The sequence below is a fragment of the Lates calcarifer genome, linkage group LG7_1 (genome assembly GCF_001640805.2).
Source record: "Lates calcarifer isolate ASB-BC8 linkage group LG7_1, TLL_Latcal_v3, whole genome shotgun sequence".
Lineage (NCBI taxonomy): Eukaryota > Metazoa > Chordata > Actinopteri > Centropomidae > Lates > Lates calcarifer.
Window position 1 is genome coordinate 16737676 of NC_066839.1, and position 16932 is coordinate 16754607.

At 41.8% G+C, this 16932-nt stretch overlaps 1 protein-coding gene across 1 annotated transcript; it reads right to left on the reverse strand.

The window, feature by feature from the left end:
• Positions 1-2417: 2417 nt before the first annotated feature.
• clic5b (chloride intracellular channel 5b) lies at positions 2418-16377 on the reverse strand. Its single transcript, XM_018697939.2, has 6 exons — positions 15654-16377; positions 6650-6759; positions 6433-6558; positions 5663-5769; positions 5265-5446; positions 2418-4034 (listed from the first exon to the last, which is right to left on the reverse strand). Exons 1-6 carry the CDS (start codon positions 16239-16241, stop codon positions 3870-3872), a joined length of 1278 nt encoding a protein of 425 aa, XP_018553455.1. The 5' UTR covers positions 16242-16377; the 3' UTR covers positions 2418-3869.
• Positions 16378-16932: the final 555 nt, after the last annotated feature.

Here is a 16932-nt window from a genome sequence, read left to right on the forward strand (position 1 = left end):
TCGTGTCTGGTTCTGCTTTAGACATTCATCCTCTCTGTCTCCAAGGATCATAACTCGTGTTAGAGGCAGGTTTTATGGTTTATGACTGGAAAATAAAATGCCGTGTGTTTCCTGCAGGCGAAGCGATGATTTACAACTATGAATGATAAAGTGAGGGCCCGCCTGACAGTGCGGATGTGTGAGGGCTGCTGAGGATCCAGACATGTCCGACATGTGGATGCGAGTGTGGTCGTATAGCGAGTGTGGTCACACAGTGCGGTTATATACATTGGAACACAGCATAGAGAGAAAAGTTCTGGCTCGCTAGAAGGTATCAATACCTGACATCATCATCTCACATAATTAGCACAGTGTCCACATCCTTCTCCAGTGACCATGGATTATTTCATGTGGTTCACAACTGGAACTGAAACCCTAACCAGTAAATCTAACCAAGAGCATAAATACCCCTGGGCTCTGCTGTCTGCAGACATGGTTACTCATTTCAACGACTCCTCTCCAAAAAGCCAATCAGATATGTTTATTGTTATCTTCTGCCTAAATTTGGGCCTGATTATTTAAATACACAGAGAAACGTCTTGATCACCTGGCTCCGAGCTCAAACCGTGTGTACTTCAGGCCACGACAGGCCTGTCCTGGGCCTTGACTCCGCGCGGCTCCTCCACTGATCTGAGATCTTGCCTGTGCCAAGAACTCTCTCTGGTGAGGTCGTCAGACTTACGCCAGAAACCGCAGGCGCGCGCCAGGCAGATCAATAATCCCCATCAAGCCTCACCACAAGTCACTCAAACCTCCAAGGGCAGGCAGAGCGGAGGAGGGCTGGGGGGACCTGCTGAGAATCCGATACTCTCTGAGATGCTCTCTGTCTCGGAGTGGAAGAGATGAGGACTCGTCTTCTCGCAGCTCTGTCTCCCCTCCTTTAAACCCGATCTCCTGTTATGACATGGTTCCTGTGCTCTGATTAGACGCTTCCTTCTCTGGCCTGTTGGACCTCGGCTGTCAGCCTTCTGAACGGGTCGATGTTGATGTCATATGTCAGTCATTATCCTGCTTTAGGAATCACAGCAATTAGAGAATGGAAGGAGGATTTTTGAAGGAAACCTATCTTTGAAAACCCACAGGGTTGTTTAAGAAAACGTAACACTGCAGGTATTTCTATTTCTAATCCTCAAAGACTTCTCCAACCACTCCAATAAAAAGTATTCTGTGGTCTGCAAAATAATAATAATAATTGTGTGAGATAACACAACAAATGAAACCATTTCCTCTGCTGTTGCTGCTAAAAAAAAAGACATGGATAAAACAAGGTTTCTACTAAAACACATGGACAGGAGAAGAGAAAAGCAAACTTTACCTCAGGCTGAAACATATGCGTCTGTCTCCTGGGTACAATATCTTTGGTAAGCAGCAGCTAAATTGGACTTGTTCTTGCAAGGGGCATTGAGGTCTATATGGCAGTATTTCTTTAAACTATGGGTCTGGCCCTTAATTGGATCACAGGTCTGTTTCTGGTAGGTCCTCACACGTCAAACACACCAGTTTGTTTTAATCAGCTCAGGTCTCAAAGCAAGACTCAATTTACACAATTTATGCCTCAGCTGAAAAGGTTTACTAAACCTGGCCATAAAAGTACGCTGTGTGTGAGTCCCTGTCAGCCTATACGGACTCCCTGTGCTATGGTGGCCGAGCCAAGGCCAGCGACTGGTAGATCCACTGGGAGTGTAATAACAGATTAATGTGGCGTGCCAGGCCCCATGACCAGACGTGTTTGACGTTAATGCTCCACTGTATATTATCCAGCTTGCAGAAATGTTGGATGTGAGCGATGGGATCCAAGGACAGGGATGTTTAGGTACTAATTACCAAACAGCAAGGCACAAGTCTCGCTCCATATTTCCTTACTCCTGTGGAAACACTAGGCAGGCTCCATTTATTTTCTTTGACTGTTGTTTCTGGCACGGCCGTGTCTCAGTAAACACCACTCGCCCACCATTGTAAATCCGACAGGCGCAGATCTTTCAAGTTAGACTCCTTTGAGGAAAAATGGAGACAGATCGGATGGCGGTGCTCGGGTTTTCCGTCTTAATGAGAGAGTGGAGAAGAGGGATGGCGTTTGATCCCTGGCATGGAAGCCTCTATTTAAGCCTGTCAACGGTCATCACTCTCTCTCCTTCTTTCCCTCCTTCTCTCTCTTTCTCTCCCTGTTATGGATGGAGAAACAGACCTGCACCACTGGATTTGATCAACTCAGTCAGACACACTTAACCCTTTTTCAGGACTTCAGGATCCAGGCTTCACCAGCACCTATACTATCACCGAGACAGGCCGCTCACCCCCCCTTCCCCCCCGTGACAACCTATAAGTATCTGGATTGATTGATCACCTAGCTGGAAAAGAAAAGAAAAGGCAGAAGTAGATCTGTGAAAATATTATTTTATTTGTAGAGCTTTGCAATGAGCAAGCCTCTCAGTCATCATGCTCCAATTTCATATCATATGTTTGTCCAAACCACACAAGAGCCTTATGGTTCTTCAAGGAAGTCTCGCTATAGTTGCAGCCTGACAACAAGCCAAAGACGATAAGCCCCAAGACAAATTTCCATCCTCCTCTGTGCGGACAATGAAACTTTTGAACTTGAACTTTTAAGGCTGTGGAAGTTGATAGACTCCTCAGAGCAGAGGAAATGTCTCTTTGATGAAGAGCTGGAGGGCAGGGCTCCTGACCATTGCGGACCTGGCCTGGAAGACGCTTTTCATCGCAGCACTAATGGCTCTAGCTAATCAGGCCTGATTGGGGCTGCTAAATAAATACTCTCTCCATTCATAATATCATCTGTAACTTAAGACAAAATCAATACCTAGACTGAACACTAATAGCTAGAGGCAAAACAAATGTCTCAGCTCTGGCGGCAATACATTTCTCAGAACGAGTCCATCAGTGACGTTGGCATGGACTTTTCATACTTCCAAATAAAGGCACATAGTTGAGGATTTTTCATATCTCAAAAACAGGCTCTATATCAGGTTCAAATATTACAATTTAAAACAGATTCATGCATGCAAACAATTCAGAAACAAGCTTTGTTCTAAGCTACGTACGCTCTCGTCAGCTAATTTTTGTTCAATCAACCTTTCTTAAAATCAACCTTTCAGAAGCAGGAGTGAATTTTTAAAGTAAGCGTGAGCTCAAGGAAACAAAACAACTACAGCAACACCTACAGTTAATGAATGACAATCAGAATGAATCTGCAGATTGCAACAGTCATAGTGAGCAAACAATTAGAGCGTCAATCATAGATGATCAAGGTGCGTCCTCCCCAGGAGCCAGAACTTGATAATAAACACTGGAGTCAGACTAGACTTCTGTGGGCTTAGGAATAAATAAAGCGAATGACCCTGACATCAGCAGCTAGTAAAATGTTTGGCCGTGCAGACCGGTGGAGTATGTATGAAAGAGAGCTTTGTGTTATGAGAAATGTATGCAGACAGACACAATAACGTTTGAGTGAGAAGGGTTATGTAAGAAGTTTCACAGCAGCAAAGTTGGAATCTGGTTTGAAACTTGTGAATTAAGCTTATTGCACTTGATTTATATTCTGCTCCACTTCTGTGTTGTAGTGTCTGTTCCTGTAATTGCAATACCATACACACTATGTACTCTGATATCCATCATAGCTGGAGCTGTAAAGCAGTATAAGCCACCCTACGACAAAGACATCTGCAACATCTGACCTGTTTGCTATAATGGACAAAAATGTCAGGTTTGTCACTGAAGAGGACTCTAAGGGACAGTCACATGTAAGTTTGAGAGTGATGTTTTCTTTTTGTGTCGTGCTGCTAGTTTATTTTGTTTAGGCCTTGGATGGCGAACTACTTGGCCAGTCTCCTCGCCACATCTTTGTAGGCGGTCTCGATCTCAGAGTCTGCGGCGCAGGTGTTGGTGAATTCGTCACGTGCGTAGGCATTCTTCAGATACCGCCACACGCCTGTCATTTCTGAGGGGATGTCATAGTTGCGGTACTTCTTAGCAACAACCTACAGCAGGAGAGGAGGCAAAGCTGTAACTAAGGATAAACGTGATTTGTAATGTCAGACATTTAAAATCCACCCTTGGGCGTTCTTACACAGCCAACCTGTATCATGAATTTGTTATGTTCAGTGCATTCCATTTGTATCCTGCTTTCCTTCAACCTGTTTCTTTTACTGCTTTTTCAGTTAATAAATGTAAGAATAAATTACTTTAAACAACCTCCTGGGTGGTTTCTGGGCTGCATATGTTCAAGTAAGTGAGCACCAACGATAGCATGGTGACTTCTCTCAGAGAGAGGGGGAGAGGAAATGAGAGGAGGAGGAGAAACATTCTGTGAGTTACTACAAGCTAGCAGCCCTGTACATCAGCTAAATGCTAAGATCAGCTAAAATGTAAATCACCGTCACACTGACAATGCTAAAATACTGATGTTTACCATGAACACCATCTAAGTTTAGTAGTGGCATGCTAACATTTGCTAATTAGCAAACGGTACAGCTGAGGCTGATGGGAATGTCATCAGCATTGCAGGTGTTTGGTCCAAAGTATTGAACTTTTAACCTTCCTCTAGTGGTGCCAGATGAAAACGTTAAGGGATCCTCACAGTTACTGCAGTGAAATCACATGGGAACCATAAATGTCTGCACCAAATTTCATGGCAATCTATGCAGTTTAGATATTTCATTCTGGACCAGAGAGGTGGAGCGACAGAACAGCATTCAATGATTCTGAGGGGCTGGCATCAAAACCTGGGTTTTACTGGTTGGGTTTATACTTAAGCTGCCACCATATTGTCAACATTTAGTCATTTATATAGCTGAAAATTTATAAAAGAAAATTATAGGACCAAATAGGCCCAGAGATGGGATGTACAACCATAACTTTGTATGGAAGATGTAAACTAGGATTTTTTATAATTTCAATCTTGGTCTACTTTTATGCTGTTGTTTGGTTTAGTTTCAACAGTTGTATTATGCAGTATAGCTGTATATTTTTTATATTGTGCTAATCAGTGTTAGTTGATAAGGATGGGAGTAATATCTGCGTTCTTATGGATGGATCAGTTCAACTTTTAACCTTTGAAATGTCATGGAATAGTTTTTAAACAATGGATTTCACCTTCAAGTTTCCTCAAACATTGGTGCATTCCAGATAATATAAGTCCAATACACATCTTTTTCTTGACAACCATTAAACACAAATATGTTTCTTCCTCAGATACACTCCTTCTTCACCTTGACTATGTGCAGTTTAGGCAGCAGGTTGCAGTCTGCAAGAGTAAGCTCATTCCCATCTAGGAAGTGTCGGTTGGAGCCCTTCTCCTCTTCCATACTGTCTGCATCAATCTCATCTGGCAGTGGGCTGTTCAGATAATCGTCCAGCTTCTTCAGGGCCCTGGTTAAACCCTTCTCTAAAACTAAAAACACATCACACACAGAAATACACATAAGCATGGATGAAAGTGACATGTGTAATGATAATCTCACTAGGTGGCAGTACAGCAAACACTGTGAGTCACAAATACTGGACTCTGCTACAACCTAGTGGAAGAATGAAATAATGGCTGTCATATTTTTTTTCCATCTTGTTCTGTGTGTCTGTGAGTGTACATGGCCCAAAATGAGCAGCCCACCAGCATTGGCCTCTAGTTTGGTGTTCTTGATGTAGGCTGAGAACTTGGCGAAGATGTCATTTCCAGCTGTGTTGGACTCTCTCTGCTTGGCGGCCAGTCTGGGATACCTGAGCAGACGAGGGGGGACAGAGGCAGGAGACACAGTCAGAGACGCAGTCAGACCAGACCATCTGGATAGCATTAACACCTGGACTGAAGCTCCAGCTCAGACTGAAAACATGTTACACACTCAAACTGAGTTGGCCGCCTGCCCCTTAAGCTCTCTCACACTAAGGTCCATTTATAATGTAAAAAACTTTACAGGCAATAAAAGAAAGATTTAGCTAATCTGACGTCTCTGCAACTGCTCACACACTGGCTCTGACTCTTTTTTAAATGACAATAACAAAACACAATAAACCTGTCTTGCTTTTGCTAAAATTACACAAAAGCTGCGGCTGTTGTCAGTGAGGCACATATATTTGGATTTGTAGACAGTAAAGGTTTTTGTTTTCAGGAATTGAATGTTCAAAGGTATCTGACACACATATGTACTCATTCACCAAAGATTTACAACAGCCATAAACAACAAACAGTTATATCAGTTAACATCAGTCTTCATCAAATACAACACTACTTTACAAGACTAAAGTGTTTCCTGTCCTTTCAACAGTGTTGCTCAAGTGAAATAAATCTTGCTAAAAGGAGCGTGTGTGTATGTGCGTGTGTAGTGTGTGTAATATAATCTGATACTGTAAACTATGTGTTGTAAAACCTTCCAGTTGAATTACTTTGGAGGACAGAGCATTTCCTCAAGAAACTCCTCGATCTTGTTGATGTCGGTCTTGACCTCTCCGTTGAAGGTCAGGAAGGGAGGGTGCGTCCCCGGGGCCAGGTTGTGCAGATCCGCCGGCTTTCTACGGGGTACACAGCAAAGAGAAACTTGTCAAGAGGAAGCTGTAGAAAATTGTGTTTTTGTTTTAGGAGCTCCTGTCTACGTGTCCTAACCTCTTGAGGTCGACGGTGGTGACATTGAACACAACTCCTTTCAGCCACAGGATCATGAAGAGACGCTGAGAGAAGGGACAGTTTCCAATGCTCTCTCCGTCGCTGCCCGCCTGCACACAAACACAACACGACAGAAAATAAGTCAGAGTGATGCAATACGACGCACTGTGGAAATGCAGTGTATACATGCAAACATGCACATACAGTGGGTGGACAGTTCACAGTATAATGTAATGCAATATGACATAAACAGCTATAGTATGGAAAATAACCATAGAGTTGAATCGAGACAACCCTGACACAGCCTTTATAAAACTTAAGTATTTCATTCAGGCCTACAGAACCTCAGAATTTTCTCTCTCTTCTTATGTTATTTTATTTTATAGAAATTAAATCTGTGAATGTGATGCTTTGGTGACAAGGTTGTAACCTTGCTGCTAATAATTAAATACATATTTGGATTAGGTGACTGTTAACCTGACTGTTATCTTGCCATCTGGCCAGTAAGGTTGTTAAGAGAGGTGCCAAAGGTTGTATAAATACAAACACTGCGCAAACACATAAATATGTCACCCTTAAACTACTGTTACAGACTTAAGATAAGGAAAGAGTAAAACCAAAACTACATTCTGGGAATCTTCCTACATATTCTAATTTTGACAGTAAAAGTATTCAGTAATAATGCAATATAAAAATACTCAATTACAAGCAGAGGTGCTGCATTGCAAAATGCCAGAAAAAGTATGTTAGGTTATCAGCAAATCTTAAAGTATCAAAAATATTCACTATGCAGAAAAATTATGTGTATGAATTTTACACTATTATATATCATCGTGAATGATGCATTAAGCAGCATTTTACTAGATAATTTGAACTCTTCCATATACATTATTGTTATGGATGTATATGTGGTGCTCTGTCTTTTTCCTGTCTTCTCCGTAGCTCCACCCAGGGGGTACCTGATCAGCCATCAACGAGCTGCACCTGGCTTCAATGAAGTGCTTAAAAGCTCCTGTGCCAGCATCAGAAGAGAGAGGCTTCTAGTGTGGGACTGCTGGGCATGCTGCCTCTCAGCTGGTTTCTTTGTTGCATTTTTAATTTTTGTTTTGTTGACATTGCCTTTTGTAGTCTTGATTTAGTCTTGGTTGTTTTGATATGTTTTTATGTTAACAAATGCCATGAATTTGGCTGTTCGTAAGATGTTTTCTGTGGCTGATTTGGGTCAATGGTGGAGTGTTGTGCACCCCATAGGGCCCCCCAAGGGTGGGGCGTAACAATTATGCTAACAGTAACACTAAATGTGTCCTTAAAGATAAATGTGTTTCTTAATAGAATCACTTCCTCTCCATCGTATGGTTGTCTACACGCAGCGATATCATGTGTCAGCATGTATGGATACACAGCAGAGCACCAACAGTGACACATGATCCACTGGCCCCAGCTGAATTATACATAGTGACTCCATCAGCTGGTTCATTGGCCACTGGGGCACAGAGTGCAGGGTCCAACCTGTTGGCCTGCAGTCGCACAGAGAGCCCGCAACACACGGCAAAATAAGAGCACTGACCTCGAGGTCAGCAGGTTGAGCAGAGATTTGACATGTGGAGTTATTCTCATTTAATGCGTTAATGATGTGCAGATTAAACTCTCTTTAAATAATTTGAGAAACCAGCAGATGAGCTTAATTATGTGCAATTTAATTATTAATTATTACTATCATTAATGTAGGGACTTCAGATGTCTAATATCACAAGCAGCAATCACTTCACAAGAGAAGCCACTACACCAAAATGGAAAACATTTTTACTATTCAGTGCATGTGCCTGATGGTACACAGCTCCTAGCAAAGACCAGAAAACAGTGCTGTCAGTCTAAAAGTAGCTGAGCCAACTGTATGCACGCCAGCCATTGATGCTCTCAGTGCTGTCATGCTGCCTGGGTGCATGTGACGCTTCTGTCTGTGCATTGTTATGGCTAGGCTCAGCAGCACGGCGGTAACACAATACACAGTCGCTGATAATAGCCAATCAACATCTAGAACATTGAGGACAAAACCTGTCACACACAACTGGGCTCCGCAGGCACGAAGAACGTGAGTGTATGGAGCCGCTGAGCGACGTGATGATGAGTGGGGTCAATCATATACACAGTCATATACATAGACATGTACTGTACACTATACTACAGTTGGGGTTTGGTTTCCTAAGGAGATCACACATTTTAATCAAACAAAACAACTCCTCACAATTTTATGTTCCTTGTGTTTGTCTATTAATTGGTCCTGCAATATTTCTTTAAATATTGTACAAATTCACTTTGTTCTTCCAGAAAGATCAGATATCCAGGCTAAGAGTAATAATTGTTGTAGTATCAATTCCAGTTCTTCTCTAAAGCATTTATGAAATATAATAAAATACTTTTTTTCATCAAACTAAACTTAATTATACAATTTGACCAATAAGGTCCAGTGTTCTCCAAATACCTGAGCTCTATTACAACATGCCACTGCAGAAAAAAGAGAATCAGAATTCATTAATTTTTCATTTTAATCTCAAGTTTCTCTGCAACTTTTCAAATGTTTCACTGGACAGCCTGAGCATAGATGAAAAACTGAAAAAATATATATATAATTATGCCCCCATAAAGTTGAAGAACTCAAAAGTCTCCCAGCACAACTCCTGTGGCTCTAGAGGTCATCTAGAGCTGCAGAAGTTGACCCCTAGCTGAGACTAGTCTCCCAGACTCTGTTCGGACTAAATAGAGGTTCTAACAGTTTTCACAAGCAGAGCAGTATTTATCTTGTGATCTTGATGTGTTAAAATCGCTGGAGGGCCACACTGCTGACTATACCATGTGAAGATTTGCTACTCAAGGGGGTCTATGTCTCAGTCCTGAGATTCACCACTAGGGTACTGGTGTGAAGTGTTAGAGCCTGTGATTGCGCTGCTACATGCTTTCCTACCAGATGTAATATTCTGCTGACCGTACAAGCAGAATATTACAATAACTCAGGCATATTGTGCTATGACATGTTGAATAGATTGTGCAGTGAAAGTCTAAAAGCTGGGCATCAAAGGATGTGCAGCTATGCAGGAGAGTTTTCTGTCCATCTAGGTCACATCTCAGAGGGCAGCATGAGGAAAAAATAATCTCAGGGTTGCAGCTACTATGGAAACCATTCCATATACATGGCCTGTGTAAGTCCAGTTATAATCTCACCAATAGTGAGATTGCTTTTATCAAGAATAAGATCCAATGAAAACGTAGCGTGAAAGCTTTGAAACTCAGAACACTAATTATTGAGCTACAGTATTTTGCTCTCTAGAAATAACAGCTTCATGCACTGAAACAACAGAGGGACACTGATGAATGGCAAAGCTGAGGGGTGATGCAAACTGAGTGTGTTGCCAGTGCCTGTGGACTGGTTTCCTGGGAGGTGGATTGGCTGAAGGGAACCACATCAGCTAATTGGGTCAGTGCAGCCAGGCAGCACATCAGCGTTTCCACCTGCCTCAGGTATATTCATCTGCCTCTAACATTTCTCAGGAGGCCTTAAGTGTATCTAGTCATGACGAACAAAACAACACTGCTGTATCTACTGAAGGTATCATTTTTGCTCTATTTTAGGAGATAATCTCGAGCATCTAGTGATCCAAGAAGATTAGCCCACTGTGCAGTGCAAAATCAAGTCTATGGACATCATCTTAGTCGATCACATCATGCAACACTTCTTATAAAGAAGTATCACTGGAGAAATGGCAGCACAGCAGCGCAGAGCTTCCCACCATCAACAAGCAGCTTCAGTATCACTGTCACAACAATCCTGGGTCAACATGGAGCACAGTGTGCCGGATGCCGCTGTAACTCTACCTGTACTATTGAGTTACAAGAGCTTTCCACAACACAGTGATGCTGCAGAGAAAATTGCTTCTAAAAATGCTTCTATCTTCCATTATAAACTTAAGAAAATACTGTAATGATAGTTCTGTCTCTGCCTTACCTTGACAAACAGTTCGATATCGGGATCTCTGTCTTGACCGTTTGTGGACATGATGCCTAATTCTGGCTGTCACCTTGTTTCTTTAGTGTTCTTTAGTATATATATATATTTTTAAATCTACAGTCCTATTTTTTGCTTAGAGGTCTACATCCTCTGGAAAAAAAGAAAAAAAACCCAGATATCCTCTCTGAGTGGTCCTCTCTTGTGACTCCTCACACCTAAAGATGCTGTCTTGGTTCTGTCTCCCTGAGGCTTCTAGTCTCTGGTTCAAGATTTCCACCACTTTTTTCTTCCTTGTTTCTGTCCTGCAGGTGAGGTGAGGCTGAGAGTCAGTCCAGGTGGCAGGTAGAGAGCCCTGTGCTCTGATTTAGACACAGATGGAGAGCAGAGCTAGCTCTGACTGACACAGAGTGGTAAACAGGTGTCAGTCTATACCAGGGGGTGGAGCCCCATCTCTCTCTTCCCACCACTGCAACCAAACTCTCCTCTGACACTCACCACTATCACTACTTACTCTCTTATCTGTCCCTTCTCTCCCAAACTGGTCACCTTGCACTGTTATTTTTTTCCAATCATTACATGTGCTTTATCTGATTCTATTTGTCAGATCAGATCAGGTTGGAGAAACCGTTCCACACACTTCAAAAACAAATCAAAAATATCATCACATCCCATAGCATTACCCAAAAATTGGGACGATATTTGTGTCACTTTCTTTTTCTGTGGTTGTCTCTCCATCGGTATATGAGTACGTGAGCAGCCTTGTTCATATTTTATGTCTGTTCACAAGTAAGACAAGGATAGAGCAGGTTATATTTGATCACCAGCAGGAGACCTGGAGAGGATTCCTCTTTGAATTATTGATGCTTGGCTTTGAATTTAAGACAGGAATTGGCATTCATTTAAAGAAAGGGCCTATGTAGGGCAACAAAAATACAAGCAGGTCTGACTGTAAAATTTTTCATCAGCACACATTGAAGAAATTGAATGGCACTCACTGTTCAGCTCACTATATTTGACAGACACATCCAAGGAAAAAAAAAATCTCTCATCATCTGTCAGTGTGAAAGTTAGATGAAAGCAGAAATAGAAAGAGAGATGGGGGGGCAAGAGTTATTTTTTTCAACTGGTTCTATTTATAGAGCAGCCCCCTCTCCTGGCTGACACACCAATATGCAGCACAAACCAGTTACTGGGTCGCTGTGGAAGGAAAAGTTCATTATTAGTGTTGACAAGGGGAACTGTTGAGAAGTTTCTAAAAGTGTTATTTTAGGTTTTGGGGTGAAGAGAGGTTATTTTTATAGGTATTAATCAAAGTTAGACTCTCAATAGGCTTCACTGCTCATTATCGTATGTTGAAAACACTGGATTAAGCTGATTTAATGATCTTTAGATGAAGATCGATACCACTCTCAGATCTGTCTATTGAATATACAGCTACAGCCAGCAGCTAAGTAGTTTAGCTTAGCGTGAAGACTGCAAACAGCCATCCTGGCTGTGTTCAAACAGCCAAGACAAAGTCTAGCACACAACCCCCTGTAAAACTGAAAGTTTTTGCTTTATATTTCTAAAATGTACATTACAGAATAAACAAGAAGACAGATGTGTGTTCTACACCCTATTTAAAATAAAAATGTATATACAGTCTATGACTACACTATGCACGTGTCTGTATGAACCTACCGACAAGACACAATCACTTTTCCTTAGTCTCTGCATCCATCCAGTCCAGCACAACCCCCCATAAAAACTGTTTTTTAAATTTTATTTGTACAAATTAAACAAAAGATATATATTGTGTTAACTAGTGAGTAACTGGCAGGCAGATTATGTTACCTTTTAACAGAACCAGGCTGGCTGTTTCCCCCAGTTTCTAATCTTAATGTCTCACTAAGCTAACAGCACAAGTACCAGTCTTCTCATTTGACTCTCAGCAAGAAAGCAAATAAGTATATTTCCCAAAATGGAAAACTACTGCTTGTTAAAAAGTGATATCTTTGGGCAAGATTCCCCCAATGGCCTCATGCACTTATGTTAAAAGTCCTAAAAACTGACATTTTTACACTTACACTTTTGGAATGGATTAAATAGACTAGATATTAATGAACTTAAGGGGTGCTGGCAGGTGACAGAACCAGCCCAGCTGCTTCCCTCATTTCCAGTCAATGCTAATAAGCTGCTAACTAAAACCTTATATTTATCATACAGACACGAAACTGGCATCAGTCCTCTGTAACTCTCTGCAAACCAGTGAGTAATCCCACTTTCCCAGATGTCTATGTGTTCCTGCAGGAATCTTGAGTCCATGATGTTCATAAAAGTATTAATGGTTTAGAATTGCTTTTTTGTCCTCTTGAGACAAAAGGAAGCTCAAATCACTGACTATTTGGGCTAATCATTCACCCGAACATCAAACAGTAACAGACGTGGTATCTTTCCAGAGCCAAGGCGGAGGGGAGTGTTTGACCTCTCCTCTTCTGATGATACACACTTCCTAAATGAGACAGCCCAACAGTCTGGTCAATATCTGCATTGTCTTATGTTTTAAATTGTGAGATGAACCGTCAGTGACATCAAACCCCATGTGGATGATATTCCCAACATTATCATAACTACTTGAGCATCTTGTACAGTAATGGCAGTGTTATCATAAACTGCTTCTTATCATACAATCCACTGTGAAAATGGTTTTTAGTGATAATAGTGACAGCCTATCCTGTAGTGACTTGCTTTATCATTGAGAGCAGGGGAGGAGTCACGTAAACAGCACAGACAGATGATCTCCTAATCCTCCTCCCGACTTTTATAGTACAGCTCAGTTTGGTTTATGGCAACTGTTGAAGATTAAACTGTTGGGAAATCCTCCCAGGGTTTGGGCTCACTCAGATAGGAAAGCCAGATAGAGAGTGGAGGGCGGTGTGGTATGCAGAGTATGGGCCAAGTATGCTGTCACTCCTCTGGTGAGCTGTGGTTGGTGTTTATCATAACTGTGATATAACAACATCAAGATAGCATATCTGCTGCGTGTGTCAGGCTTGCCCCTTTAATGTGCTAATAATCTTAGGTTTACAGTGCTCTAGTGTTGACTGAGGTGAACTTCCAGATCCCACTAGTGTTGTTTCTAATCACCAAGAAAAAATGTGTGAAAATCAGTTGCAAGGACAGATATATAATCCTCTAAGGTAATAAAGTGTCCGTATGACTTGATAAAATATTCTTATTATTTTAACTAAGACGTTTCCTTCAGTAAAAGTTGTAACAATGGACATTCAATATATTATTCTTCTGATAATGCAGTGTTCACAAAATCAATCTTCTCAGACACGTATAATTTCTGAGAAACTAAAGGCTATTATTCTTTTTGGAGATCACCCCAGCTCCTGTCACAAGGTGGGAGTTAGGATGATTTTAAGGAAACATCAATTGTTAGCAAGTCATCTGTGTGGATGGCATACACCCATTTTATCTAATCTTTGTTGATACTATACAGACAAATGGCAGTTTTAAAACTGAGCATAAACTAGAAGTGTCATTCCCTATTACAAGGGCTTTGGTGAACTCAGACACAGCTCCTTGACTCCAGCTCACTAACTCTATCTCTGTTGCCCAATCAGCAAAGTGACCCCTACATGTGCTGATAGTACACCTCACAGACCGGCTCTATCAGAAAAGCAGCAAAACACACAGTCAGATTTGCTCAGCCATGGAGTTCACCCGTGGTTTCTATGGCCCTACAGTAAACGAGTTAATAATTACATCAGACTGCCACCAGATTAAAGTCACTGACAATGGTTCTGATACACAGAAATCACTACCTCCGTGACAGGTCTTACTGAAATCAGTAGTTTTGTCAGATATTTCTAAATACACTTAGAGCAATGGTTACAATGCACTTTCAATGGGTCACTAATTTCAAAACTGTAATAACCACTACAGTTAGTTAGGCTTCAACAGTAAACCATGTGTATACTCTGACTATGAATAAGTTAAATCTCTATTTTTGAGTTTTTCACATACTATTTAGATTCCCTATATTTCATGACCATTATTTGTTCATACAACATCATCATTCCAATACATGTTTTCATTTTTTATATACATTTTTAAAAATTGTTTTAAGTTTGATTTTTTTGTATGTTTTTGTATTTTTCTTAATATGACCCAGGGAGTGACCTTTTTCTGATTGTGCATATTAACATAACAAATTCAATTTATTCAGATTTGCACCGTGACTGTGAAATAAGTCTATTATTCAGTGTAGCCAGTGCTTCAGATTATTTTATATAATTATTGTCTTCATGATGATGTCATCATGACCTCAGAGGTTAATGTGTAGATGTTTTTGGGTGAGGTACTTTACAAATGGCCAAGTTACCCATATCAAAAAAACTGATGACTGATGTTAGACTTTTGGATGGTGTTTCTCTATATATGCACTTACCTTTAACATGCAACATGCAATATGCACAATACTGTTCTACAGCTGAAATCAAGTACAGTTTAAAACATGTATATGCACAGGAGGCAATGGTGTTTTGTTGTCTCATTAGCCACTCATTAGCCTGTTATATGACAATCTGTGGCTGGCTGCATTCAATAAACTAATCAAATATTTTACTTTATCTCCGGATGCAGACTATGCCAGCTGGTTGATAGCCTACTTCTGTTTATATTGTGCTGGTGTTCCATCAACAACAACCACCACTAACAAGGAGACACAAGAGCTGTGCTAGAAACCAGTCTCAGATCTGTCAGAAATAAAAACCTGAAAGTTCCCAGCACAGTAAAGAATGTACCACATGGCCTCAAGGAGCCTTTTGACAAATCCAGTATATATGATGCTGAGTTCAACACTAACACAAGTGAAAAGCCAGCCTTACTGCAACTGCCTTGTCTGATGCCTCATGCTGAACACTGAGGCTGGGGCAAACTGAAGTCTGACCTGGGTCAGCCCAGTGGAGACTCTCCCCTCTCGTCTTCTGCTGACCTTTATCTATTTCTTACCTTGACGAACAGAGAGATGTCAGGCTTGCTGGGGTCAGCCGGTGCAGCGCTGCTCTCATCTAGAGTGACGTTCTCCAGAGTTTTAAGGCTGTAGTCGACAGACTCCTCCGGCTTGGCGTCGGTGTTAGGATGGGTGTACGCCATCAGCATCCCGTCCTCGGCGTTATCCTCTTCCTGAGTCCTCGGCTGGATCGGCGGGTCGTCGCACGGGTCTCCGGGAGAGGCGGAGGATGCTGAGGAGGCCGACGAACGTCTTGATGACCCGTCGTGCGCCTCGCCGTTCACCTGCTCCACAGGCTCCGGCTCCACCGTCACTTTTTCCTCCGCGACCTCCTCGCCTTTAACCTCCTCGTCGTCGTCGCTGGATGAGGAGGACGAGCAGCTGTGCCTGTCCCCGTCCCTGATCTCCATGTATTCCGGCGAGCTGCGCCCTTCCTCCGCAGAGGCGTGGACCTGCACCTCGCTGTACAGCTGCTCCCTCGCCTCACCTGAGCGCTCACATTTGGGCTCTCGGTCGGGGCTGTCAGCTCCATCGCGGCGCTCCTCATGCACACTTCCCTCATCTACTATGTCATAGACGTTGTCCATCGTTGCTGGTTTTCTTTTTCTTAATGTTTTTTGACACACCTGAGGTTTAACGTGGAGGAGAAGAGGTGGAGTGGTAGAAGTGGTGGTACACAGCCCGCCTGCCTCTGACTGACTGAGCGTCTGGGCAAATTCCAGCGATAACTCATAAAAGACCTTTGCTCCCGCAAGTTAACGAGTGATTCATGCAAAAGCTGAGGACTGTGCCTTCAAGGACGTTTGACCATGAGAAGACTTCAAAGTGTGATACACTTAAAAGTTGCATTTTATATTTAACATATTCCTCATTTTAGTCCCACAGTGTAAAAAGGAAAGTTCTAAATGTAACAAACTTTAACAGTAAAATGTTGAGATACACACTTTAACTTAGTTTCTTATGTCTTGTTTTTGAGTTTGTCCAACTCTTTTCACTCCTAATCAGCTTAACGTTGGAATAAGTTTACCATTTAATATCATCAAGTTAGTTTCTTGCTTTGCAATAAATCCCAAGTGGAACAACTTTTTACTAAAACATTTTTACAATCTTTAAATGTCAATAATCTAAGGGACTGTATGAGAATCATCAATGGGTGATCTGAACTGGGGGAGACATGTATTTATCCTGACTTTTAGGGACCGTTACATTCATAACTGTTTTCTCAACAATCAAGTGGGCACCTCTAAATTGCACACTAGTGGCTATGGTGAAAGTGAT

Excerpts from the sequence above, each read along its gene's own strand:
- clic5b (XM_018697939.2), bottom strand. The coding sequence starts at position 16,241 with ATGGACAACGTCTATGACATAGTAGATGAGGGAAGTGTGCATGAGGAG. Across the intron at positions 6,559-6,649 it reads ACCACCGTCGACCTCAAGAG|AAAGCCGGCGGATCTGCACA; the intron begins GTTAGGACACGT and ends TGTACCCCGTAG. Across the intron at positions 4,035-5,264 it reads CTAAACTGCACATAGTCAAG|GTTGTTGCTAAGAAGTACCG; the intron begins GTGAAGAAGGAG and ends CTCCTGCTGTAG.